General features: G+C 45.6%; 1 protein-coding gene across 1 annotated transcript in view; it reads right to left on the minus strand.

Moving 5' to 3' along the window:
• The window catches only part of Ildr1 (immunoglobulin like domain containing receptor 1), a 34622-nt gene extending 18383 nt beyond the window's left edge, over positions 1 to 16239 (minus strand). Inside the window, exon 1 of the mRNA XM_059277444.1 lies at positions 16018 to 16239. Coding sequence (XP_059133427.1) covers positions 16018 to 16072 — 55 coding nt within the window. The 5' untranslated portion in view covers positions 16073 to 16239. The remainder of the gene's footprint in view (positions 1 to 16017) is intronic.
• Positions 16240 to 25704: the final 9465 nt, after the last annotated feature.

Below are 25704 nucleotides of genomic sequence, written 5' to 3' on the forward strand. Positions count from 1 at the left end.
CTGGCTGGGCGCTCAAATACGCAGGCTCCTGCTGAGCAGTCTACAGAAAGAAAGGGCCCAATTCACCACCCGCCACCTCCCAACTCGGGGGGGGGGGGGGGGGGGGGGAGGTGTGAGAAAAACTCCCAGAATTCAGTCTATTAACACGCCCAACACCAACCCAACAGTAACAACCACACACCCACCACAATAAAAGAACTGTATTTAAATAAGGCCACAGTTATAGTGGCGTGATCCTGCTAAAACCAGTTTTCCCCATCCCTTCTCTTCTAAAAGTGGTTCCCCATTTGTGACCAGGCTCAGGTAGCACAGCCTTTTCATCCCAGCACTCACAATGCCTAGGCAGGTGGATCTTTGTGAGTCTGAAGTCAGCTCGGTCTACATAGTGAGGCCTCCCGTCTTAGAAAAGGTGGAAGGAAGGAGGGAGGGAGTAAGGGAAGGAGGAAGGGAGGGAGGGGTGGAGGGAGGGAGGAAGGAAGTACAGAGAAAAGAAAAGAAAAGAAAAGAAAAGAAAAGAAAAGAAAAGAAAAGAAAAGAAAAGAAAAGAAAAGAAAAGAGAAAAAAAAAATGGTTTCTCATTTCCCTAACATTCAAACTGTATCCTCTGACCAAAAGGTGAGTTAGTTGGTCAACCTCTTCTCCCAGCTACCTCATCTCACTTCCTTCCCATCTCGCTTCACACATGCCTCAGCCCTTCTGAACTGAATTCCTCAGGGCTGGGGTTACTCCCCGCTCCAGATCTTCACACGGTGGCCACTCAGTCTGGACTGCTCTCTCTATCACCCGCCCCCACTCCCCTGCTTTTCCTGCTGTCTGTCCTGCAGCTCCTTAGAGGAACCCTTGTCCTCTCAGGAAGTCTTACAGGCAGCAAGGCTGAGAGAAGGGCCTCCCCAGGCCTTCCTCAAAGCGCCCTGCCCTGGGGGCAGAGGACACTTTCCCGGTTGGTGGATATGGAGGCTCTGAGAAAACGTCTGAATTCGTCTCTCACTCTTCAAATACAAACCCTGGCCTCTATGCCCATCGCACAGATGGCGGTTGGATACATGACTAAGGACATAGCAAGCAGTGGACATTGAGCTGCACAGACAGAGCAAATGAAACAGCAAGGGCCACAGAAAATAGCAAGAAAGCTTTGGTGGAATTAAGAGACTTTTTTCTGTTGTAAAATTCCTCGTAGAGCCCTGAAGCCATCAAGCCTACTTCAAGCTCCACGTGTCTTGATGAGGAGACAGGCAGCACAGAAGCGCCAGACGGAATGGTGAGAGATCTATCCACAGCCAGCATCTTGGGATGCTCCCGTGGGTTCTAGGTTGCATTGCAAGGGGCTCTTCTCCGGCCACACTAGTAGAAGCCCATGAACTGTAGACTAGTGGCTGTGGAGCCCCCATGAGACTAGACTAGGCCCTCTGGATACGGAAGATGGTTGTTTGGCTTGAACTGTTTGGGGTGCACCCAGGCAGGGGGATCGGGATCCGTCCCTGGTGCATGGGCAGGCTTTTGGGAATCTGGTGCCTGTGGTGTCACGCCTTGCTCAGCCTTGGTGCAGTGGGAAGGGGCTTAGACCTGCCTAGGCTCAGTGTGCTGGGCTCTGCTGACTCCCCATGGGAGACCTTGATTTGGGGGATGTGAGGATGGGGGGGGGCTTGGGAGAGAGGGCTAGAGGTGGGAGGAGCGAAGAGGTGGAATCTGTGGATGATATGTAGAGTGAGTAGAAATTTTCTTAATAAAGAAGAATGAAAAAACAAAAACAAGGGGGTCTTCTTGGGGAGCGGTTGGAGGGCTAGTGCAGAGAAGTGGAACTCAAGGCTGAGTTTATGTCACTATGAGGGCTGTTGACAGCCCAGGTTGTTTGGCCCTGTGCCAGGAGTTTCTGGCTCAGCAGGATTTGGGTGGGGCCCAAGAACTTACATTTCTAAGAGATTTCCGGGAGAAAATAGGAAACTGAAGCTTCGGGAACTTGGAGAACAGCCGGAAGAGACTACATGTTAAAGGTCAACTGTGCAGGCTTTGGATTCAGACACAGATCATGTCACTTGGACAACAGATGAACTTCTTCCTTCTCTAGCCTCAGCTATTGAGTAGGATAAGGATAGCACTACAAGTTGGGCATCCTTCATCTGAAAACCCAGATCTGAAATGCTCTGAAATCCTAAATCGCTTTTCCTTTTTGCTGTGTCTGTGTGTGTTGTGCATATCTGTGGGTCCCACGCAGAGGGCAGAGGAAGAATGTCTTGTCTACTGCTCTTCACTTCATTCCCTTGAGACAGAGTCACTGTCCATGGAAATCACCATTTTCTAGCACCCAACAAACCCCAGCAAACGTCTCCACCCTCCCCAGTGCTGAGGTTCCAAGCGCATGGTCTAGTTTTTCCATGGGTGATGGGGATGTGAACTCAGGTCCTCATGCTTGTACAATAAGCTCTCTTACCCACGGAGCCATGTCCCCAGCACCTCCCAAACTTCCTGAGTGCCAACATGACACTCAAAAGGTGTCTGATTTTAGACCATCTCAGAGATTGTATTTTCAGACTTAGGATACTCAGCCAATAAAGACTATGCAAATATTCCCAAATTTGAAAACCTCAATCTGAAACGCTTCCGGTCCCAAGCACTTTGGATGGGAGATACTCAGCCTACACTGACTGACTCTACCATGTCCTTGCAAAAGGGCATTCAGGGGTTCTGCTGCTCCTGCTCCCCTCTTGTTCCCTCTAGCAGAGCTCCCCAAAAGAACCACCTTCCCCTCTGCCATCCCTTTAGAGCAGTGGTTCTCAACCTTCCTGATGCTTCCGCCTTTTATTTAATACAGTTCCTCATGTGGTGGTGACCACCCCAACTATAAAATTATTTGTTGCCACTTCATAACTGTAATTTTGTTATTGTTATAAAGTGTAATGTAAATATCTGATAGGCAGGGTATCTGGTATTCGACTACCCCCCCCACACGCACATACAGGGGTCATGACCCACAGGTTGAGAACCACTGCTTTAGAAGCAGCTAACTGGACCTATCTTATCATCATCATTGTTGTTGTTATTATTATTTTTATTATTATTGGTGGTGGTGGTAGAGGAAAATGTGTGGAGATCAGATTCATACTCCGTGGAATCGGTTTTCTCCTTCTACCTTTCTGTGGGTTCCAGAGATCGAATTCAGGTCATCAGGTTTTCACTGTCAGCCTACAAGCCTGTGTCCGCTGAGCCATCACCTCTGGGACCGAGATGGGCCTCTTTTTTTTTTTTCTTTAAGTCCATCACTGTTTTATGCAATTCTACACTGTACCCTGCTTTGTGCCATGTGATGGCATCTTACATATTGCCAGTGGTATGTGTATAGTCACATTTTGGAAAACTGACATATTTTATCATGGTAACAAAATGATGCATAGGCTTCTAAGATGCAGCTGCCTGGGTCTTGTGCAGTGGGTACAATGGCCACTTAGAAACTAGTTTATGAAGAAGAGGCTGGGGGGAATCAACTCTTTAACCTGATTTTCCACAAATGACTCAAAGGTCAAGTTCTAGCTCTAATAGTGGTCTTTCGGGGAAGCAAATCACCTCTGACTCCAGGCGAACCTGAGACCCCCCTCAGAGATGGCCTGTCTTGAAAGCTAGAGCCACATGATTCCAGGTTGGGTGCTCCACCTTTGGCCATGGGTCTCCTAAGAGCCCTCAGACAAGATTATGCTGGGCACTTTTGTCTGCTTTTCTCACGTCTCTGGTCTCTGAAGAGACAGCAGAACACTGCTCAGGGCAGGCTCTGGCAGTCAGAAATGATCTGGCCAGTCTCTAGGACTGGGCTATGATCAGGATGCTCCGTGGCAGACAGGCTGGAGAGATGCTCTTCAGCAGTGAAAGCTGTGTGTGAAGACTGCACAGGAGCAAGACATTTAAGTCAAAACCCAGGGGCTCACTCAGGTGGGATTCAGACCACGTATCAGAAGCAGGGAGATGGAGGGAGACTTCGGCTTCAGGAGGCAAGAAAAAGAAGGTGCCAAGCTTCTCAGTAGGAAGGCATGTTGTTTAGGGAGCCTGGAGAAAACCAATCTGGCTGAGGCAGTTGAAGGGAGGGAGGCAGGGCTGGTGGTGAGTGGGTGACGGGAGGATGGAGGGGAGTCAAGACATATCCATTCCCTAGTTCATGGATAATCACTGATGGCGTCCCAGAAGAAGAGAAACGGGGAAGGGTGGGATGTGCTTAGGTGTGTTAGTCAACTGTGAACGGAAAAAAGGGACATTTTCAGAATAAACCTTCAAGAGTTTGGTGGGAATGAACCGCTGCCTTTACCAGCTGCAGGATTCTGAGAACTCAGGCCAAGCAGAACGGAACTGCTATGGCGGGACGGACCTCAAGCCTTCCATGGAAGACAACACAATGCTGTTCTTGTGCATGAAATGATTCCTGCTCCTCCTTCCTCACCATTGTGGTTTGAATGTGAACTGTCTCTCACAGACACACGTATGTGTACACTTAGTGTGCAGGGAATGGTGCTGTTCTGGAAGATTCTGAAACCCTTAGGAAGTGGAGCTTTGCTAGAAGAAGTGATTCACTAGTGGAGGGCCTTAAAGCATTATAGCCCAACCTTACTGCCTTTCTACTCACTGCTTCTTGACTGGGAAGAACAACGTGACCAGCTGCCTCACACTTGTTCCACCATGCCTCTCCTATCCTGATGCACTCGGCTGTTCTTAAACTGTGAGCCAATTTTCCCCCTAAATGTCTTCTTATTAGATAGTCACAGCAAGGGCAAAAGTAATGAATCTTTATTTTTAATTTTTGCTCCTCTCCCCCCATGCCCCATAAGAGACCTAAATTGTCCTTACAGCTTTCCCCCATCACGGCTTTCACACAGCTAAAAGAGAAGATGTGTGGGGGGTGGGGGGGGGCGGAGAGATGGCTCAGCGGTTAAGAGCATTGGCTACTCTTCCAGAGGACCAGGGTTCAATTCCCAGCACCCACATGGCCGCTCACAACTGTCTGTAACTCCAGTTCTAGGGGACCTGACACCTTCACACCAATGCACATAAAATAAAGTTAAATAAATTAAAAAAAAAATGCCCTTGCTAACACTTGTTCATCGATTCGTTTTCTCACTGCTGTCACCAAATTCCCAACAAATGCAGGAAGGCTCTGTTTCGGCTCACAGTTTGCAGGCACAGTCCCTTCACAGCAGGGAACAGTGTTCGTGGTGTTGGGAACACATGCTCCTCACATCTCGGCAAGACCAGGAAGCAGCGAACGGTAAATGCTGATGTTCCAATCACTTTCACCTTTGTATGCTGTCTGGGACAGCAGCCTAGGAGAAGGCACCACCCACATTCACGGTGGGTCTTCTCTCCTCAGTTAAATCCCTCTGGCAGCACCTTCAAAGACACCCCAGAATACCAACCACCACACACACTGATTGGGATACACAGAAAAATCACATGGTTCTAAACAAAACCTTCACTTCACACGGCACCTTCAGATACTTTCTTTTAAGCAATAAATGCGATCCGGGAAGAAGACTCTGCACGGCTTTACACTCAATGTGGACATGTGACTTGCCTGTGGTCACTCTAAGGGGCTCAGGGTAAGGATTCTCTCCCTGTGCTGTATTCTTGCTGTTCCTCTCGGCTCTCCTTCAGTTAGAGGGATGAGGAGGCTCGGCAATCCTAACTCATGTGCTCTCTATTTGGCTGAAGGGTAATTTGGTATTACTCAAATTCCAGTCAGCTTTTGTGCAAAGACAAGCACTTGAGAGGGGAGAATGTGTGTTGACAGTCAGGAAGGGGAATTTGGTGCTCTGGGAGCTTTGAAGACTGCCGACTCTAACCCCTCAGGGGAAGGAGAATGGGATCTGGGTGATGGCCTTGATTACCAAATGCGCACCTAGCTCCTCTTACATGAATGCCCTTATTATGGGCAAGTCATAGCCGGAGTGACCACGTCACCTTTACCAACGTCAGTGCTGGCTTTGCTGCCCTGGGACTCAGCCTCTGTGTCATTTCATCCCTAACGTGAATCTCAAGGCTTAAAACATTTCAGGTCTCAGTGGGTTCGGAGTGTTAATCTTATTTGTCCTTCCTCCTGAGGACTACCCATAGCACCCTGTATGGATCACACACCTTCGCCTCTGCTCTGACACACCCGCCCCAGTGTTGGCGGCAAGTTCTGGGAGAGGAAGGACCGAACACTTTTGAACCTTTGTGTCCTTGCTGCTGGTCCTCAGAATCTACTAGACCCTGGGGGATGGATGGATGGTCTTTGTTCCTAACACTCCCCCCCCCTCCATGATAGGGATAAGCTCTTGCTCATTCACCTGGACAAAAGCGCAGAGGGTATAAACCAAGACCTATGTGCCCAGCAGCACTAATCTAACTTAATGAGGTCAGTGTTAGAATCGAACTCAAAACTACAATGTTTCCTAAACAAGTGGACAACAGGCACCAGACGATCAGAAGCAGCAGGATTTTTCAGATTGGGAGAGAGAAAAAGGAAGTAGCAATTAGTCCATCTCAAATGCAAAATTGTCCCAGCTTCCTTTTTCTTTAGTTCTAACCTTTACTCTGTACAATAAACCACACTGGACATGCATGGTAGTCAACCCATAGGTTTTTAGGAAGAGACTCAAGAGACAGCAGAACCCGAGCAGAAAAAGCTCATTCACATGAGAAATGCCCTGATTGTGGATGACCTGGTTACCTGTTTGTTCTTTCAAACTTAGCACTAAACGTTTTCAAATTCTTGACTTCCCTCCAATCTTGTGACCCTTCCTGTGCCCGATCTGACTGTCACCTAATGCCCTCGCCGACTCTCATTTTTCTCCTGAAAACTTTAAAGCCTAGGGCCTGGTTGCCTACATTCTAAACCTAACACCCTCTCCCAATCCTAAAGACCTGGTGAGCTATTTCCAAACCATGGACAATCAGACAATGGCAATTATCTGTCTCATCATAGAGAATGATAAATGTCCCAAAAAGCAAAGAGCCCGGCACATAGTAGACCTTCAATGAGCATTGCCCATTTACCGTGTTCTTTGCATTTAGTTCAGCTAAATTAAGAGGTTAAGATCAATTAAGGCCAGAATGTTAAAAGAAATTATCTTGAAGAACTGAAATTATCCAAATGTAAGCAGTTAGTGGACTGAGTTCTTTATAGCCCCATACCCCAGCAAACTCATTCACAGTTTACCTCTTCTGTGAAAGAGGAAGGCAGCGGAGTCCTGTCATTTAAGGGTAGAATGGAAACTTCAGATCAGCTCTGAGAACACATGGGAAGGAGGGAAGGGGAAGGGGATTCTTCGTTTCCCGCCACCAGGTACTTTCCGAGGCCATTTTTGCTGTGCCAAGTGGGGACTGGCATCCTACAGTAAAGTGGAAGGAAAGCAGACTGACGAAGACACAGTATCTCACCAGCCAAATGCCATACATATTCCAAAGTGCTTGCAGAACCTAGTGCATTCCTTACTTTAGTGTAGTATCAGATGGGAAAAGAGGTTGCAGTTTCTAGAAAATGCCATCCATACAGACTAGAAATGTATGTGCCAATTTTTTTTCTTTGAATCAAGACTTGGGTGGGGGTAGGGGGGAGAACTAGATGGTATTTCCCCTTCTGTCCCATATAAGGTTCTTCTTGGAGGACATAAGCTATAGTTTGTACTTGGGATGTCCCAAAGGGCCCATGTGTTAAAGGCTGGGTCCCCAAGATGGTAAAACCTCTGAGAGGGGGAACTAAGTAAGGTTTTCTACTACTGTGCCATGTCACCAAAGAGGACTGACTTATGGAATGCTGGCCTTCCTCTCTTCTGAACCACCTGGCTGCCATGGAGTGAGTTGCTTGGCTCCACCACAGACTTACCACAGACCCCAAAGCAACCACGAGTGGACACCTCCAAGACTGTGAGCCAAAACAAACCTCTTCCCTTCCCAAGCTGAGTGTCTCTTGTTACAGCAACGCAAAGTTGACCCACACAAGGTGGTAGATAGGGACACAGAGCCCAGCCAGGGAGTGTGGGGCCTGGAGCCCTACTCCTGGGAGTTGGGTCTGTTGAGGGTTTGCAAATACACAGGCACTTCAGCTCCACCCAGCGGGTTAACAAAAAGCACACAAGTCCAATCCTATCAGAGTTTATGTCTGAGCAAGCTATCTCCTTGAGTGTATTTACCATCAGCACTTGCTACATTCCCTTAGACAGCAGAGCAAATATGAGAGACGTTAAAAGAAAAGGGACCAGCAATGAGCAGTGGACAAGAAGGAACAGGGAGCACTGGGAGAGAACTGTGGATGAGTGGAAAGTGGGTGAGGCGGGAATTATGCCCAAGCATACAGAGCTGGGCTGGGGGAGGGGTGATAAGCACCCGCTTCTATGAAGACACCAAAAGAGACTGAGCATCCCCTGCATCGTCCAACACAGTACTGACTGTGTTATCACACATTATCTCATTCTACCTTCGAAGGAAAAAAAAAAAGACAAATAGATGTTCCTTTTTTAATTTTATTTTTCTCAAGTTTATCAGTGGAGACAGACCCCAAAGGGATGGCCCAAACTGGCACACAGCCAGGAAACCACAAAGATGCTTTTGAAATGAAACCTCCTAAAATCCCAAGCTCTGAACTGTCCTTCTTATACTACCCTGTTTTCCAGATAAGTTTTCAAGAGTGGTTGAAATTCAACCATTTAAGGAATACTCTCGGGCTAGAGAGGTGGCTCATTGGGGAGGAGCACTTGCTACTTGCCCAGAGGCCCCGAGTTTAGTTCCCAGCAGGTGAGTCATAACACCTGTACCTCCATCCAGGGGAACTGATACCCTCTCCTGGCCTCCGCTGGTACCTAGACACACGGAAGCAGACCCATACAGACACACAAAGTAAAATTCTAAAGGAAAAAATATTCACGAATTTTAAAGGACGTTCACAAATTTATTCATTGTGTATAGAAACGCTTTCCCTTTTTGTTTACTAATATAAAATAAGCAAGACGCTCCAAACAACACAACAGGTAAAAGCAAAAATGTCCCTCCCTGCTCGCCATTAATTTCACTCCATGGAGCTGTCACTGTTGATAACCTGGTGGGCATCCTTCCATATCTTTCCCTCTCTTTCTAAAATGAATTATGTGTACATTGATTAGCAACTTTGTTTTAACTTCAAACGACTGACATAATCTATATAAGTATCTACAGATCTATTTGTTTCCAGTGACTGCATGGAAATTACTCTGTGAAGTATAATTTATTACAAATTTTCATAATAATGAGAGTTTGGGTTGCTTTTGATTTTTCACTGTTAGAAACAATGATGATGTGAATTGCTGAAATGGATATTTTAATAATAATAATAAATGTGATTATCTGCTTACCTGCACATTTTTACTCCATAGTGTTTGCCCAGTCAAAGGAAATAAGCCTTTTATGTTTTAATAGCTATTTCAGAAATTAAATTTCTATTCCTATAAACAGTAAGTGACATTACTGTGCTTTACCACAGTCTTTCCAAAAGGGGAAACTTGAAATCTTAAAAAAAAAAAATTTTTTTTTTGATGAAAAACTACTAGGTGGAAAAAATTTAAAAAAAAGGTATCAACTCAGGTAACTTGAACTTGACATTCCTTTGGTTACTAGTGGGAAAGGACAGGACCTGTTTGAGGGGCAAACAGGGGTTTCCCAAAGTCATCTGCCCAGGTTGGTGATTCATGACCCCACACACTAATCTCAGAGCATATGCAAATTTGGGCCCCACCAGAATGCACACATACATTTATTTTTGAGTGCATACTCTGAGCCAGACACTGTTCCAGAAGACAAGGTCTGTCTCTTGGAACTCATCCTCTTGGGAGGACTCGGTAATAAATAATAAAACACACAGACAAAATAATCTGTCCTGAGCAAGTCTGGCTGGATTCTCAGAAACCATCAGAGCTTTGAGGCCAGCTCCTGCCAGTGTATACTAAGGGACTGGCAGATACATGGATCCAAATGCTCCTGACAGCTCTTCTTCGGTGTTTCAAATTCTAAATCAAGCCCAACTCCTAAATCAACATCCCTCCCTACAAGCTTGGGCCTCTTTCATGTTCCCATTTTAGCAGATGAGCAAGACCAAAACTCAGGAGTCACCTTTAATGTCTCTTTCTACCTTGTTATTCATAGTCAACCTTGCCACATTGGGTTTACTTACCTCTTAAATACCCCGGGGAATCTCTGCTCATCTTTACAACCCTCTCAATACAAACTGCCATCACCTCCAGCCTGCACATTGCCTTTGCTTAGCTGTTACAGTAAGCCTCTGTGGTTCCCCAATGTGTGGATTCCACGGTGCTGTTCATCTCCCAACGCAAACTCCTAAGTTCCTCCAACAGCTCTCCATTGCTCTTCACAACACACACACACACACACACACACACACACACACACACACACACACACACACTCACACACCCCTTCCCACCATGACCCATGAAAACATTCATATCAGGCCCTCCATCCTGCTTTGCTCTCACCACATCACCACGCTCTAGCTTTCTCCACTCAGCCTCACTGAAATTTTTTTCCTGCCTCATATCCCCTGAGCTCCTATCCAGTCATCTGGCACATGCTAGTCCTGGTTTTAGATAATCATTCCTCAACTCACACATGTCTTCGAAGAGGGCCTCCTGGTTGGAAAGAATCCAACCATTATGTGCTCTCCTGGCGCCTTAACCCTGCCTTCATAGCCTGAGTCACAGTTCTGTCTCAGCAACGGTGTGTGTTCTCCCAGCACGGGAATCTTAGGGGCCAGGCCTATGGCTGCTTTTGTTTGCCAACACAGGAGCCTTGTCTAAGATGATTCGTTAAGTGTGTGCTGGCTTAAAAAAAAAAAAAAAAGAATTAACTAAATTGCTCAGAACACATTTTAAGTTTAGAATTAAAATTTTAATTCTAAAAAGTTCATAAAATAAAGTCAGAGTCAACCATTAGTAATATAGCCATACAAAAGAAAATAATGGCCTGTAATGGGGTATATTAAGCCATCCCTTTATCAGTGGAGAGACAGGGCTGCCGATTGGTGAGCCCTGACGTTATAGGATCTTGAATTCCACACAGTTTAGAAGCTATAGGAAGTTGCTTGAATGGACAGTTCAAGTGCAGGTGAGAAGGATTAACCTAGGCAGGTTAGCCTGTCCTTCTGCCGGTAGAGGATGGCTGGTAGTCAAGAGAGGCAAGGAGACGGTGCTGACCGTGGGCTAGTGAGGATATGGGCACCTAGAATAAAAAACAAGCCACGCCTGGAACTAAGCAACAGAAGCTGGTGATTAAAAATGGGAAATGAATAATAGCAAAACCACCCTCCTTTGACCTGGCCTTACCCACTAACTTTTGAAAACTAGGAGAGAAAAAAACCCTGCAAGTAATTAAAGAGGGGAGAATCTCGGCAATTCTGAAAAGGCACAGTTGTATTTCTCCCAAGGACGTCATAAACAAAACAAATTATTATGCTAAAAATGAACCCAGGTAGAAGGTACTCCCATTGCCCAACCTTTCACTCCAGCACATTGCATTTGGGGCTAGACATTTGATTGGCATCTGTTCGGACACTGAGGGTTAATCACCTGCTCTAGTTCTGTATATCAGGATTCGACCGAACCAAACCAACCTGTTCTACTGTGTGAAATGGGAAAAGGAGCAGTGGGGCCAGCTTTCATGCATGGCGTCTCACTATAACACACCGGGCTTCCCTGGATCTATATTTTCTTCTCTGTATTAAGGGCTTGGGGGGAGTGAGGTAAGGCAGGTGTGGAATGATTTCTCCTTATGTGTACAGGGCATGGGAATTCTGGAAGGAATTTCAGGAGCCCTCAAGGGGACAGGAGGTTCCAAGTGGGCAGTTAACCATCACATATGACCATCTCATCCCGAGAGGTTCCGGAGTCACTATCAACCATATTGGGGATTTTATAAGAGTTTACTAGTTCTAAGTATGACCCACCTCTCCACCTCCAGCACCTCGGAGAAATCACTGCTGCTTTGTCTAAGGATCTTGTCTTTATGTGTCAGTTGTTGGATTTCCCAAAGCCTAAGAATGTGGCTGGATAACTGGTGGCTTCTGTAAAGTAATATAATTCTTCTGCAGGTGGGGAAGAGCGGTGGTAGCCTTTAATCCTCACCCTCTGGAGGCAGAGGCAGGCGGAGCTCTGTGAACTTGAGGGCAGCCTAGTTTATGTAGGGTTCCAGGACAGCTAGGGCCACATAGAGAGACCCTGTCTCAAACAAAACAAAACAAAACAACAACAAACTTTCACAAAAGCATACATGACACTCACCCTTTTAGAATCAGAGGGAAGCAAAACTTTCACTCCAAAAATAAACTCTGAGAGTCGACAGAAACAAGCAAAGCTATGAGTCAATAACGCCAAATGTAAAGCGCTTAGTTTAGCCTTACTCGGTATTTTGCATCAAGGAACAAGAATTCAGATATCATTTATATGATAAAAAATTTCTCCCCCCTGCCTCCCCCCATAAAATAGACTTCAAAGAATAACAAAAGCAGCCCACAGCTGGCAAGTGATCTTTACAGAGCTCAGAGCCTGGTGATGGGAACTTCACAAGACTACCTGACCTCAGCACCTTCCTCTGGGACTTCACAATTCTATCACTGGCCTACACTTCTCAATTGTGGAAACCCAGATGCTAATCAGGGAGCTGGGCTGACTCTTCTAAACAACCAAAATGGAACAAATTTACAGACCACAAAGGAGCACACTTAAGTTCAGGGTTTTCCAATTAGTGCACTTCAATTTGGGATGGGTCTTCAGAAAACTGACTTAACAGAGTTTCCTATTTCATGGCGTGAATGTGGGGATTATTGTCTCTGAGTTTTAATAGTAATAACATTTCGTGCTAATCATCATTTTATCTGATAAAGTAACAGATTTTGTGAACCTTTTGTCTTTAGGTTATAAATCTTGCCTATGTGCACAGAGTACAGCTGCTGTACTGCTAACTCTATGTGTAACACACATAAGTCCTGTTACTGCAAGTTGTGGGAGAATTTTTGATAAGCATTGTTTTATGGGATACTGTAAACAAGGAATGTCTCTACAGTGTTAGCTGAAAGATACTTTGTGATGTTTGGTTTAAAAATTGGGGAAAAGGTAAAAACTAGGGGATGGGCTCATTCCCAGAATTGCCTGAGTAAATACCATGTCACGGTCACTGTTCTTGACTGTAAACCACCCAAAAAGAGATGGCCTGGCTGGGTGTGTGGGCAGCAGCAGCAGGAAGGATTTGATTCAGTTGTTTTCAAGATGGAAAGAACTAATTCACTCAAAGTTATTAAGAGGCAGGAACTGAATTCTAACTGCACAGTCTCTGCTATAGTTTGGGCTGAGAGTGTCTCCCAAAGGCTGGAGTGTTAAAGACTTGATCCCAGGTTGGCACCCTTCAGGAGGTGATAGAAGCTTTAGTAGGTGGGGCCTAGAGGAAGGTTATTGGAAAAGTGCCCTGGAGGGGAATATTGGGACCCTGGCCCTATCCTGTTTCTCTGTCTCTATTCCTAGGCACCTTGTGACAGGCATCTGCTTCTTCCGCCACATTAAAGCCTCCCCTTTAATGTACTGCCTGGCCACAGGCCCAAAACCAATAAGGCCAACCAACCATGGACTGAAAATTCCCAGACTGTGAGCCGAAATAAACCATTCCTCTTTTGGACCTGATTACCTCAGTTCTTTTGTTACAGTAACCCTCAGTTTCTTAGCCACAGGGGAAGGAGGAGTTAGTTCCCTTAAGCTTAGCTTCAAACAGTTCGACTTCACAGCTAGCATCATCACCATGGCTAATATTTATTAAACTCTCGTTCTCTTTGTACAAGCAATATATAAAGTACTTTAAAACCTTCATTTTAATTAATCCTTCCAAAAGCCTTATGAAATGTATATTATCATCCCTGTTTGCCGCAGGCCTTAAACAGTTCAGTAAATTGCCAGAGTCATGCAGACATCAGCTATCCAAACCCAACAGACATCACCTATACAGACCCATAGTAAACAGCAGCTGCGGTATTACTGCCAGCCCTCCACATATTCAGGGCCATATCTGTCAAAGTAGCCACTTCCCCTCAGAGTGCTGGGGTCTCTGTTTCTCGCATATGAAATGAAAGTGAATCTAGGTTATCACTCAAGACTTCACTTTCTGTCCTCTTGTAAAACACGGGCCAACTTCTACTTAAGGGAGGCCCAAGGCAATCACCACACCCTGTAAGATTGCCCTGTTTCAGAGTCATAGTGACTAACACGGTGTGGCTGCCTCAGAGACCTTGGGCCATGTTTCCTGAAATCTGTGTACAGTTAGCAAGATGTGTACTCTAAGACATGTTTGGCTATAGTGTCTGTATTTGAAAATGTCCATTGTCAATATTAATTTAAAAAAAAAAAAACTGGACCGTGTAAACCAACAACAACATGCTGGTGGGTTAAGGCACTAAGGACCAGGGTGTATACACTGATGGATTTGTCATCTGCAAGTGTTCTTATTCTATCCGGAAGACTGCTAGATCAGAAGTCCCAGTCTGGGAGACACGATGCTCAGGGGCTGATGAAAGCAGACCTCTCTTTTCCTAAGACAGCTCAAAGAGGAATTTTGTCCCCAGCTCCCACAGTCTTGGAGAAGAAAATTGGACACACAGCGGAAAAGACTGTAGATGACTCCAGGATTCTTACAAATTTGCACTTAAGGACTAAGCTGGTTAACTGTTCTGGTGACATTTGGAGCACCTAAACTCAGGTGAGGCTTCACATGCTTCTTGTGTGCATTGGCATCTTGTTAGCGTCAGACAATTTATAAAACCTACACCTGGCCAAAAATGTTGCAAGCCAGCCTGCCTCCGGAACACTGATTTTTCCCCACCCTTCCCTACCTTTCCCAGGCCTCCCTCCTTTTATTCTCGGCATTAAGCTTAAATTCTCACAGACTATCTGAGTGAGATTTGGTTACGTCTGAGCAATTCTCTAATTAGCTCACAGAAAGGAAATTCTGATTCCACCTTCATATTACATCGGTTCGTCCAAACCATGCAAGCTTCTAATTGGTCTGCGAGCAAACGGTGAGCTGGCCTTCCACAGACAACCTGGGAAAGAGGGCAGCTATTCCCAAGGGGGATGAAGTGGGAAATAAGCCGATTAAAACAACAACAACAACAACAACAACAATAACAACAAAAACAAAAACAAAACCTGGGTGGATCGTCCCAAGGAAATGAAAATTCTTGTTTACAGAGTCACAGCTACATGCTAATGTGAACAGGGCTGAGAGAGCCTTCCCTTAGCTCTCTTTTCCTATGCGGCTTCACTCCCAGACAGGACCGCTGTCCTGTTTCCAAGAGATACCTTAAAGACACACAAATCGCAAGTGAGGGGTTCAGTGTGGAGGTCAAAAGGATGGTGCCGGGACAGCGAGTGACTACGCACCTGAACGGAGAGGATAATGAGAAAGGTGGACACAAAACGTAGGAAAATGGCAGGCGCTAGACGGGGAAGCATGTAAAAGATTCGGAATTACGCCCAACACTCCTTCACACACTAACGAAGCAATCTAACTTGTCCCGAAAAAAATAAAATAAAATAAATGCACTCTGGGCCAATACGGTTGTCCCTGTATCTACACCCTGAAAGCGAGTACGACAGGGAGGCGGCGGGGGTGGGGTGGGGTGGGGGGATGTTAGGAAGTTTAAGAATGGGGATTTGGCCTCTATCGATTCAATTGTAGCCCTCAAGTGTCTAACACCTGTTACAGGGGAAATGCAAAGGCGAGGTTGCTTTTCAGATGCATCTGTTTCAGGCGGCCCTAGGCTAATCAAGGAGGAAAACAACAGGTTCCTATGGGCAGATACTCGATCTGGCCCCTGTACCTCCTGGTGCGCGTGCCAAGCGCTACCTGCGCGGGCCCCAGGTTTCCACCGCCCTGCGGGTGAGCAGCTCCGCTAGCCGGGCAATAATGGCTTCCTGCCTCGCGCGGCCCAGGAAGGGACCAAGTTTTTGTTTTGTTTTGTTTTTTTCCAGGGCTCACCTGCTGGGAGCCCGACGAAGAGGAGCAGGCAAGGTGCGTGCAGCCCGCGGCCCATGCTGGCCCCACTCTAGCCGCTAAGGCTCAAGGGCCTCGGGGAGCCGCGCCTTCCTTCTTCAGCGGTCGGCCCGGGACGCGCATCTCCGAGGTGCCTGCAGGTCTTGCAGCGCAGCGAGCCCGGACCCCGTGGTCCCCACAGGTACGGCCCAGCCCACCCGCACCTGAGCCTCTCGGGGCTCCGCCCCAGGCCTGGGCGGTCGCGATTTCCTGCTCCGCCCAGGTTTGGGGACCGCAAGCCTCCGCCCTACCTGTCGCAGGCTGCCAGGTGATTCAGCTCCGCAGGAAACGGAGCCTCTAGCCACCCGGCCCTGCCTGGGCGCCGAGAAACTTGTCGCCGGCTTCCCGAAGTTCGAAGTCACTCTCACCCCCTTGCAGTTCTTCCTCTCTGGTTCTAGAACTAGGTGGATACAACTTCTTATGGAGTATTTCCCGTAGTGTGTATCTCCACCACCACCACTACCACCACCACCACCAACAACAACAACAACAACCACACACACACACACACACACACACACACACACACACACACACACGACTTCTGATGTTTACACGTAATGTCTGCTCAGGTTTTTCTTGTGTGTGTGTGTGTGTGTGTGTGTGTGTGTGTGTGTTGCAAACTAAAGATTCTAAAAAGTAAAGCATAAACCATAAGTTTATTTTTCCACACTTATAAAATTAACAGGTGCTCATATGAAAAGTGTAATGGAAAAAGAAAATTCCTCTGTCATTGTATATCGACGAAGTTAATGTTGGTGTATTTCTTCTTAGGCTTCCCACCCATTTTTTCCTTGAGGCTCAGCAACCATGCACAGATCTCAGCCAGCCAAGCTTTAGACCTTTGACCTTGTGATGACTACTAGAAGTGAGTGGGGACATGGGAATTTGGAGCTGCTAAAGGAAAGGGGAGCAAGGCACACTGGCCTTCAGGAACCAACCAACTTGGAAAGTCACCTATAATCCGAGCAATGTAAGTAGATAGCAAGGCATTTTACACACCTTCCCTCCTTCTCTGGGGTTTTCCTTGGCTTTGCTTTCCTCCTGTAAGACTATTGTCCTTCCTCCCACACCCCTCCCACCTCCAGCCTCCCCCTGCCCCATCATCTTCAAGGATAGCATTAGAAAGTGCCATTAAACTTGGTTCAAGTGGCTCCCACCCTGGTCAGTGAACTAGATGTGACTACTATTTCTCATAAGCACCTCTGCTGCCCTGCTTTGCTTTCGAGAGCATTCTCTTCACTGGTGCTGCTAGAGTCCCTTCATCTCATCCTCACCCAAAGAAGCATGCTTGTCCTGGACCTATTAGGTCAAACCCAACACACACACACACACACACACACACACACACACACACACACACACACACTTCTGGGTTAGCCCTCTGCTCCCCTCAGCCAGCCTCTTCACTTTAAATGTTTTTCTTGTAGTCTCTTCCAGAAAATAGGAAGTAAATTTAGGAAGTGTGCGGCCAAAGGCAGATGGTGAAGAGTGTGGAGGAGCCCTTAGATCTTTCAGGGTGGAGAGCATCATGGCAGCAGGAGGAGGCGGCAGTAGTGTGTGTGTGTGTGGGGGGCTCCATCCCCTCCAGAGATTCCCCCATAAATCGCTAGGAACACTGGTCATGGGGTTTGGCATTGTCCTTAGCAAATTTTCATCGCTAGTCTAAAGTGTATGAGCTCTTCTCTTCTCTCACTTACCTCCTATACCCCTCCCTCTGTCCCCACTCTGGTAGAAAGATCATTTTAGTTTTCATCTAAGCAATCATTTCTCCATGTTTGTTCCATAGAATTTTAATAGATACATAATAAGTGGAAGTGGGGCTAACTGAGCCATGGTCTTGTGATCTCATCATTTATCATCACCTTTCTGGGGCTGGAGAGCTGGCTCAGCCGTTAAGAGCACTGACTGCTCTTCCAGAGGACCTGGGTTCATTTCCTAGTACTCACATGGCCGCTCACAACTGTCTGTAACTCCAGGGATTCCAACACCCTTACAGACACACATGAAGGCAAAACACCAATGCATATGACATAAAAATATTAAAAAGGGGAAAAGATCATCTTTCTTTGAAACTTTGTCCATAAATAATTCTGAATATCGTGTGTTTCCCAAACACTATGCATATACCTCCACATTAAAAAAAAATGCAGCAGGGGGGTGGGAGGAAGGAGAAGGGGGGATCTGTGGATAGTATGTGGAGTGAGTAAAAAATTTCTTAATAAATAAAAATGAAAGAAAAAAATAAAATAGGACCATAAAAAAAGAAAATGCCAGCATTGATTATTATCTTTTCTCTGTAATTGACTATTTGAATAAAGGAAATGGTATTTGATTAAAAAAAACAATGCAGCATTTATTTTTAAGTTTACTTACCAAGAATGAAAATTGCCCAATCCACATTTTAAAAAAGAATCAGGTAAGTAAAATCATGTGCCAGATGCTTGGAGCTAAAGGAAGGAAGTAAAAAAGTAGTTAATCAAATATTACCAGACAGACCATGCCTTCTGCAGTTTTATAGAGCATAGTTTTATACAGCATAGTACCTACCAGATAGTACTTAACAAATATTTGCTTAGTTCTAGCTGTAGGTCCTGGAGGAAGTGACATCTGAGCTGGGATTAAATGAAGAAAACATTGCCAGAGTCACACAACCAGAGATGCCAGAATGTACAGAATTCATGGCATGAGGAAACAGCAGAGCTGAACTGTGAGCATTTCAGTTTTGCTAGGCTACTATGTCAGAAAACCAATCACATTGCATAAAGGGCCTTGTGTGGGCAGCTGAAGAACCAGGGCTTTATATCACAGACAATGAGCGCAGTGTTTTAAGTTGGGCAAGGCATGGTCAGGCGCGTATTTTAGGAAGAGAAACTTGGCAACAATAAGAGGAATGGCAGGTAGGCAGGTGAGAGCTGCCACCTAAAATAAGGAGACTAATCAGGAAACTGTTGCTATAGTTAAGATAGGAGATACTGGTGGCCGGGCGGTGGTGGCGCACGCCTTTAATCCCAGCACTCGGGAGGCAGAGCCAGGCGGATCTCTGTGAGTTCGAGGCCGGCCTGGGCTACCAAGTGAGTTCCAGGACAGGCGCAAAGCTACACAGAGAAACCCTGTCTCGAAAAACCAAAAAAAAAAAAAAAAAAAAAAAAAAAGGAGATACTGGTGGAAACACCAAGGTTCTAAACCAGTCAGTGCTCTTTAAAGGAAGGTTGAGAGAACACTTCAGCAGATAATAGAAGGTAGAACTGATAAGATCTGTCAGTATGGATACCAAGAAAGGAGTATAGGTGTATGCCTATTGATAGTAGGTAGTAGCATATTTACAGACCACAGACACACAGAAAGCATAACAAGGTGTGAAATACTCAGATACACTGCCCTAGACAGAACAGTGGATCATCAAAATAAAAGTCCTATGGCCTGGACACAGTCATTAACTGGAATTGTCTGAATGAGGTTGGTATGAATTTTGTACGTGACCGGGAAGATCTGAGTCAGTAGAGGTTTGGGAACCTAATTACTGGATGTAACAAAGTCAAAAGGTGGTGTAATCCAGTGAAGGACATTTTAGAACAAGTGTGTGTACTGTTTTCACTCCTGTTAGCACCACACTGGATAGCAGCACAATGAGAAATAGGAAGAACCCTGGAAATGAAGAATGGAAGTGTTACTTACAGTTTCATGATTATCCATATAGAAGAACAAAATGAATCTGTATGTTTGATATAATCCTGACAAGAGAGATTGCTAAAACAAGGTCAATATAGTAATGTGACTGAAGTTTATAGAGAGATTGCTAAAACAAGGTCAATATAGTAATGTGACTGAAGTTCATATATGTCAACACAATATATTTGGAAGACACTATTTTAAAATATACGTTTACCAAAGAAGACAACCTAAAGGTAACTAGACAAAAGATAACAAGTGTGTGGAATATTTTAATTAAAATCTTAAGCAGCTAGTGAAATAATTTTTTAAAGAGAAAAAAATTTCAAAAATGTGTTTTGTTCTTAGAGAAGAAAACTCAATATGACCAAGGACTATTCTCACCAAGTTAGTAAATTCTATATCTTTCTAGTAAAAATCTGAAAACAATTCTAAGAATTTTACAAATTGTTCCTAAAATTGAATAGAAATTAGAGGTGGTTAATTAGCCAACACCTCTAATTTTAAGAAGAAGGAACTAGGGGAATTTTTCTCTTCCAGACATCAAAGCTAGAAAACCTGACCAATGAAAACAGTGTAATGTTGGATAAACAGACAAGGGGGACATAGAAGATTCTAGAAATGTACAACCACAGACTTGAGATAGGTGATCAAGTTGAGTCCTATCTCAACTTGGTTTTGAACGGTTGGTCCCTAGTTGGTGGCACTGTTTGGAGAGAGTATGGGCAGGTTCGGCCTTCCTGGAGCTCTTGCTGTGCCTACCTGTTGCCATGCCAAGAGTCCCCCCAGGATGGACTCTTATTCTTCCGGAACCCTAAGCCCAGTATAGCCTTTCCTTCCTTCCATAAGCTGCCTCAGTCATGCTATTTTTATCTCTGCAACAGAAAAGTAACACACACACACACACACACACACACACACACACACACACACACACACGGACCCCAAGGAGTAGCATTATGGTAAGAATGTCAAGTGTGCCCCCCAAAGGCACATATGTTACAGGCCTAGTACCCAGCTTCTGGTGGTAGTGGGATGCAAATGGATTATGATGGGGCTAACTTCATCAATGCACTAACCCACTGATGGGTTCACCAGCTTATTAGAAGATGGATGGAAGGAAGAAAGGAAGGAAGGAATCTGACTAACAGAAACCAGTGGTGGGAACTGAGTTGCTGCTATGCACATTCCTGACCACCAGAAGCCTTTGGAACCAGTTTCCAGGAGAAACTGGAAAAGTCTAGAGAAATAGGCAAGAAAAACTGAATGTTCCAGGCTCTGCTGACTCCCCATGGGAGACCTTACCTTTTCAGAGGAGGGAATGGAGGGTGGGTTGCGGGGTGGGGTGGGGTTGGAGGGCAGGAGGAGGGAAGAGAAGGGGATCTGTGATTAGTATGTAAAATGAATAAAAAATTTCTTAATAAAAAAAAGAAGATGTGTAGATGTAAGTCTTTTTTAAATAAGAAACACAGAGCCAAATGCAGAGTTAAAAGCCCAAGAGGTCAGAGCAGTAGCTAAGAGCTAAAAATCTTTTCTTACTCTTCATTGCCGCTGCTGTCTTTCCTCTCAGCAAGAGACCTACTTCCTGTGTATCTATCTTTTTATTGACTTTCTGTTCTGCCTTCTCATTGGTTGTAAACCCAACCACATGACCTCCTTGTCACTGCTTGTCTATACAGACCTTCAGGTCTTCTATGGTTGGTATTGAGATTAAAGGCGTGTGTCTCCATGCTGGCTGTATCCTTAAACACACACAGAGATCTGCCTTGCATGTGATCTGGATTAAAGGTGTGCACCACCACCACCACCACCACCACCACCACCACCACCTGGCTTCTGCTATGGCTTGCTATTAGCTCTGATCCCCAGGCAACTTTATTTATTAACATACAAATAAAATCACATTTCAGTACAAATAAAATATCACCATAAAGATGGATGTAGCACAAATTGCTAAACAGTCTTATTAATAGAAAACTCAGAGCCAGATATTGGGGTGAAAGCCAGATATTGGGGTGAAATAGAACAAGCCAGCCATGTTCTTACCTCTACAAAATCCTCAGCCTTAAGAGAGAGACTTCCTGTTTACTCATGCCTTATATACCTTTCTGTGCCCTGCCATCTTCCTTCCTTCCTAGTGCTGGGATTAAAGGTGTGTGCCACCACTGTCTGGCTCTGTTCCCAGTGTGGCCTTGAACTCACAGAGATCTGGATGGATCTCTGCCTCCTGAATGCTAGGATAAAAGGCGTGTGCTACCACTGCCTGACCTCTATGTTTAATTTGGTAGCTGGCTCTGTCCTCTGATCCCCAGGCCAGCTTTATTTGGGTACACCATATATCACCACAGATGGGGAAAAAAGCTGTGCAGAGAAATCAAATATTTCTTTCATCAAATTGTTTTTGCCAGGAGTGAATAGATTTAAAAGTAATGAGGTGAATGAAGTGGGGAATGAAGATAAAGTAGGCACACAAAGTTGGAAATACCATACATTTGTGTGTATACATATATATTTTTACATATATAAAGCATAAATTGTGCTTTGTATGAACTGTGTTCATCTAATCTTCTATGTATTGTCCCAATGTGATCATAAGTTTTCTCCGGCCCTGCCTGGCCCTGCAGTCTGCAGCTGCTTATAAAATAATCACTCAGAAGCTTATATTAATTATAACTGCTCAGCCATTAGCTCAGGCTTATTGCTGACTAGCTCTTACACTTAAATTAACCCATAATTCTTATCTATGTTTAGCCACATGGTGTGGTACCTTTTCTCAGTTCTGCCTTGTCATCTTGCCTCCTCTGTGTCTGGCTGGCGACTCCTGACTCTGCCCTTCCTCTTCCTGTTTCTCTCCTGGATTTCTTGCCTGGCTATAACCTGACTCACCATAGGCCAGAGCAGCTTCTTCATTAACCAACCATAGCAACACATATTCACAGTGCACAGAAAGATATCCCATGGTATCCCAATAGAGAATTAACTAGTTTACACTATGAAAAAATAGGAATAAAACTGAATGCCAGGGAAATGACAAATAAAATAATAAGAATTACTATGACTAATTAAAAAAAAAGAAAAGAAAAAGCTTAGAGTCCTATTGGCAGAGCTTACAGAGTGATTCTGTTGTGAGCACTGAAGAGCAAATTGCTGACAGGAATGTAGACATTAAAGGCTGCCGTGAGGTTTCTGACAGAATAAAGGACTCTTCTGAGAACTGGAGCAGCGGCCATGGGTACTACATTCTGGAAAAGAACTTGTATCCATCTTGTCCATGGCCTGCGACTTGCAAAAGGTGATGGACTAATTAATCTGGTAGAGGACATTTCAAGGCAGTGAAGAATACAGGCTGTTGCATGGGTTTTACTGGCCACTTTTAGCAAATCTGCAGTGAGAATCAGAAGCAAAAAATCAGAGCAGAAAATTTTGAAAAACTGAGTTTTGTTGTTGTTGTTGTTGTTGTTGTTCTAGAAAAGAAGTGTGGTTAAAGTTGAGGCCAAAGAGGGCATGGGTGTTAAAGAGAGTAACACAATTCATTACAAAAAAGCCAAGTGCTTTGTACTGGGACAGTAAGATGGATGCCTTGAGAGATCTGTGAAACACCATCTATCTATCCCAGGATCAAGGGTACAAGTGTAAAGCTTCCTTTAGAAGCCAGCACTGGCGGGTACTCTGTTGGCCCAGGAATGCCTAGGAGGTTATCATCCCATGATCCTTTTCTCTCGTCCAGCCATTTAGATACTCACGGGCCACTACAACCACGATCCAAGAAGATCTGGCTATTGCTTGAGTTTGAGTCATTCATGTGATGATGGTTTTATGTCAATGCACAAAGCAAGAGTCGTGGGGACCCCACGGCTTTCACCTAGATTTCAAAGGGAAGTGTGGGAAACCAAGCACCGTGTAGTAAGGTCAGTGACCCTGCCAGAAGCCCTTGAAAGGGTAATGGACAAAGCTGTGAGAGCGAAGCCTTGCTGCCATGGAGTCCCCAGGAAGTCGGAAATGCCAGGAACATGGAATGTCTGCCAAAGAAAGGTACAGGAAGCAGATAAGGCCATCCTAAGTGAGTAGCCGTGCCCAAATGAGGAAGACCTCGGCTGTGTTTTTACTTTCACTTTTCTGCCACTGGTTCAGCTATTTGTACCATCATGTGTTCTTTCCATGATGTGCTGTGCCACCAGAAGCCCAAAATAAAGGAGCAATCAGCCATGGACTGAAATCTACAAAACCCCGAGAAAAATAAACATTTCCTTTTTAAATGGTTGATTTACCTCAATTATACAAATGGAAACCTGTACAATACTGAAGCTGAGTTACAGAGTGTGGAGTTCTCAGTTACAGCAACAAAGACAGAGAGAGAGAGAGACAGAGAGACAGAGACAGAACATAGAGATAGTGGAGAAGCAAATGTGCCACTAAAGTGTTACTCTGATCCCCTGCCTGTGTCTCTCTATTCTCTTCTGGACCAAAATGGAAGATGTGATTAGTAGAGATGAATTTCTCCTATTCATTCTTACCACCACTCACTGCAACCAATTATGAGTACTCTAATGGTTCCCTTTCCAGTGTCTGTGAGCTCAGCGCTGGAACAAGGGATCAAAGGGGATGAGGGGGATGACCACCACCACCACCACCCACTGCCACCACCACCATCACCACCTCCACCACCACCACCACCCACTGCCACCACCACCATCACCACCTCCACCACCACCACCACCACCACCACCCCCCACTGCCACCACCACCACCACCTCCACCACCACCACCACCACCACCACCACCACCACCCACTGCCACCACCACCATCACCACCATCACCACCACCTCCACCACCATCACCACCACCACCACTACCCACTGCCACCACCACCATCACCACCTCCACCACCACCACCACCACCACCCACTGCCACCACCACCATCACCACCTCCACCACCACCACCACCACCACCCACTGCCACCACCACCATCACCACCTCCACCACCACCACCACCACCACCACCACCACCACCCACTGCCACCACCACCATCACCACCACCACCACCATCACCACCCACTGCCACCACCACCATCACCACCTCCACCACCACCACCACCACCACCACCACCACCACCACCACCCACTGCCACCACCACCTCCACCACCATCACCACCACCACCACCACCCACTGCCACCACCACCACCACCACCACCACCACACACTGCCACCACCACCATCACCACCTCCACCACCACCACCACCACCCACTGCAATCACCACCATCACCACCACCACCACCCACTGCAACCACCACCATCACCACCATCACCACCACCACCTCCACCACAATCACCATCACCACCACTACCTCTACTACCACCATCACCACCTCCACCACCACCACCATCACCACCACCACCACCTCCACCACAATCACCATCACCACCACTACCTCTACTACCACCATCACCACCTCCACCACCACCACCATCACCACCACCACCATCACCACCTCCACCATCACCACCACTACCACCACCACCACCACCATTACCACAACCTCCACCTCCACCACCATCATCACCACCATCACCACCACATTAATTTATACAAAAGTGTGTGAAGATATATAGACGGTTATAGACATGAAAACAGATTTCAGGTACAAAGGAAAACACTTGGATGAGAAAGGATTTTATATGGTAGTTTTGTTCTAAATATAAAAGGCTGTTTCAGATGGAAATAGAGTAATAAGAGCGAAACCATGTTAGTAAATCTGTCTTAAGAGGGTTTGCAAAAGTTAAAAAGAAAGATGGTGTGGATATGACTAAGTTGATGATTAAAACATCCCTGAGACCAAATTTAAGACACTGATGTAGAATTGGAGCCTGATTTTCTATGTAAAACAATAAGGTTTTCTTAAAAATGTTGATCTCATTTTAATCACATTTACAGAAAGCTGGCCGAAAGAACAGG

This window comes from Peromyscus eremicus, chromosome 12 (assembly GCF_949786415.1).
Source record: "Peromyscus eremicus chromosome 12, PerEre_H2_v1, whole genome shotgun sequence".
In the NCBI taxonomy this organism is placed as follows: Eukaryota; Metazoa; Chordata; class Mammalia; order Rodentia; family Cricetidae; genus Peromyscus; species Peromyscus eremicus.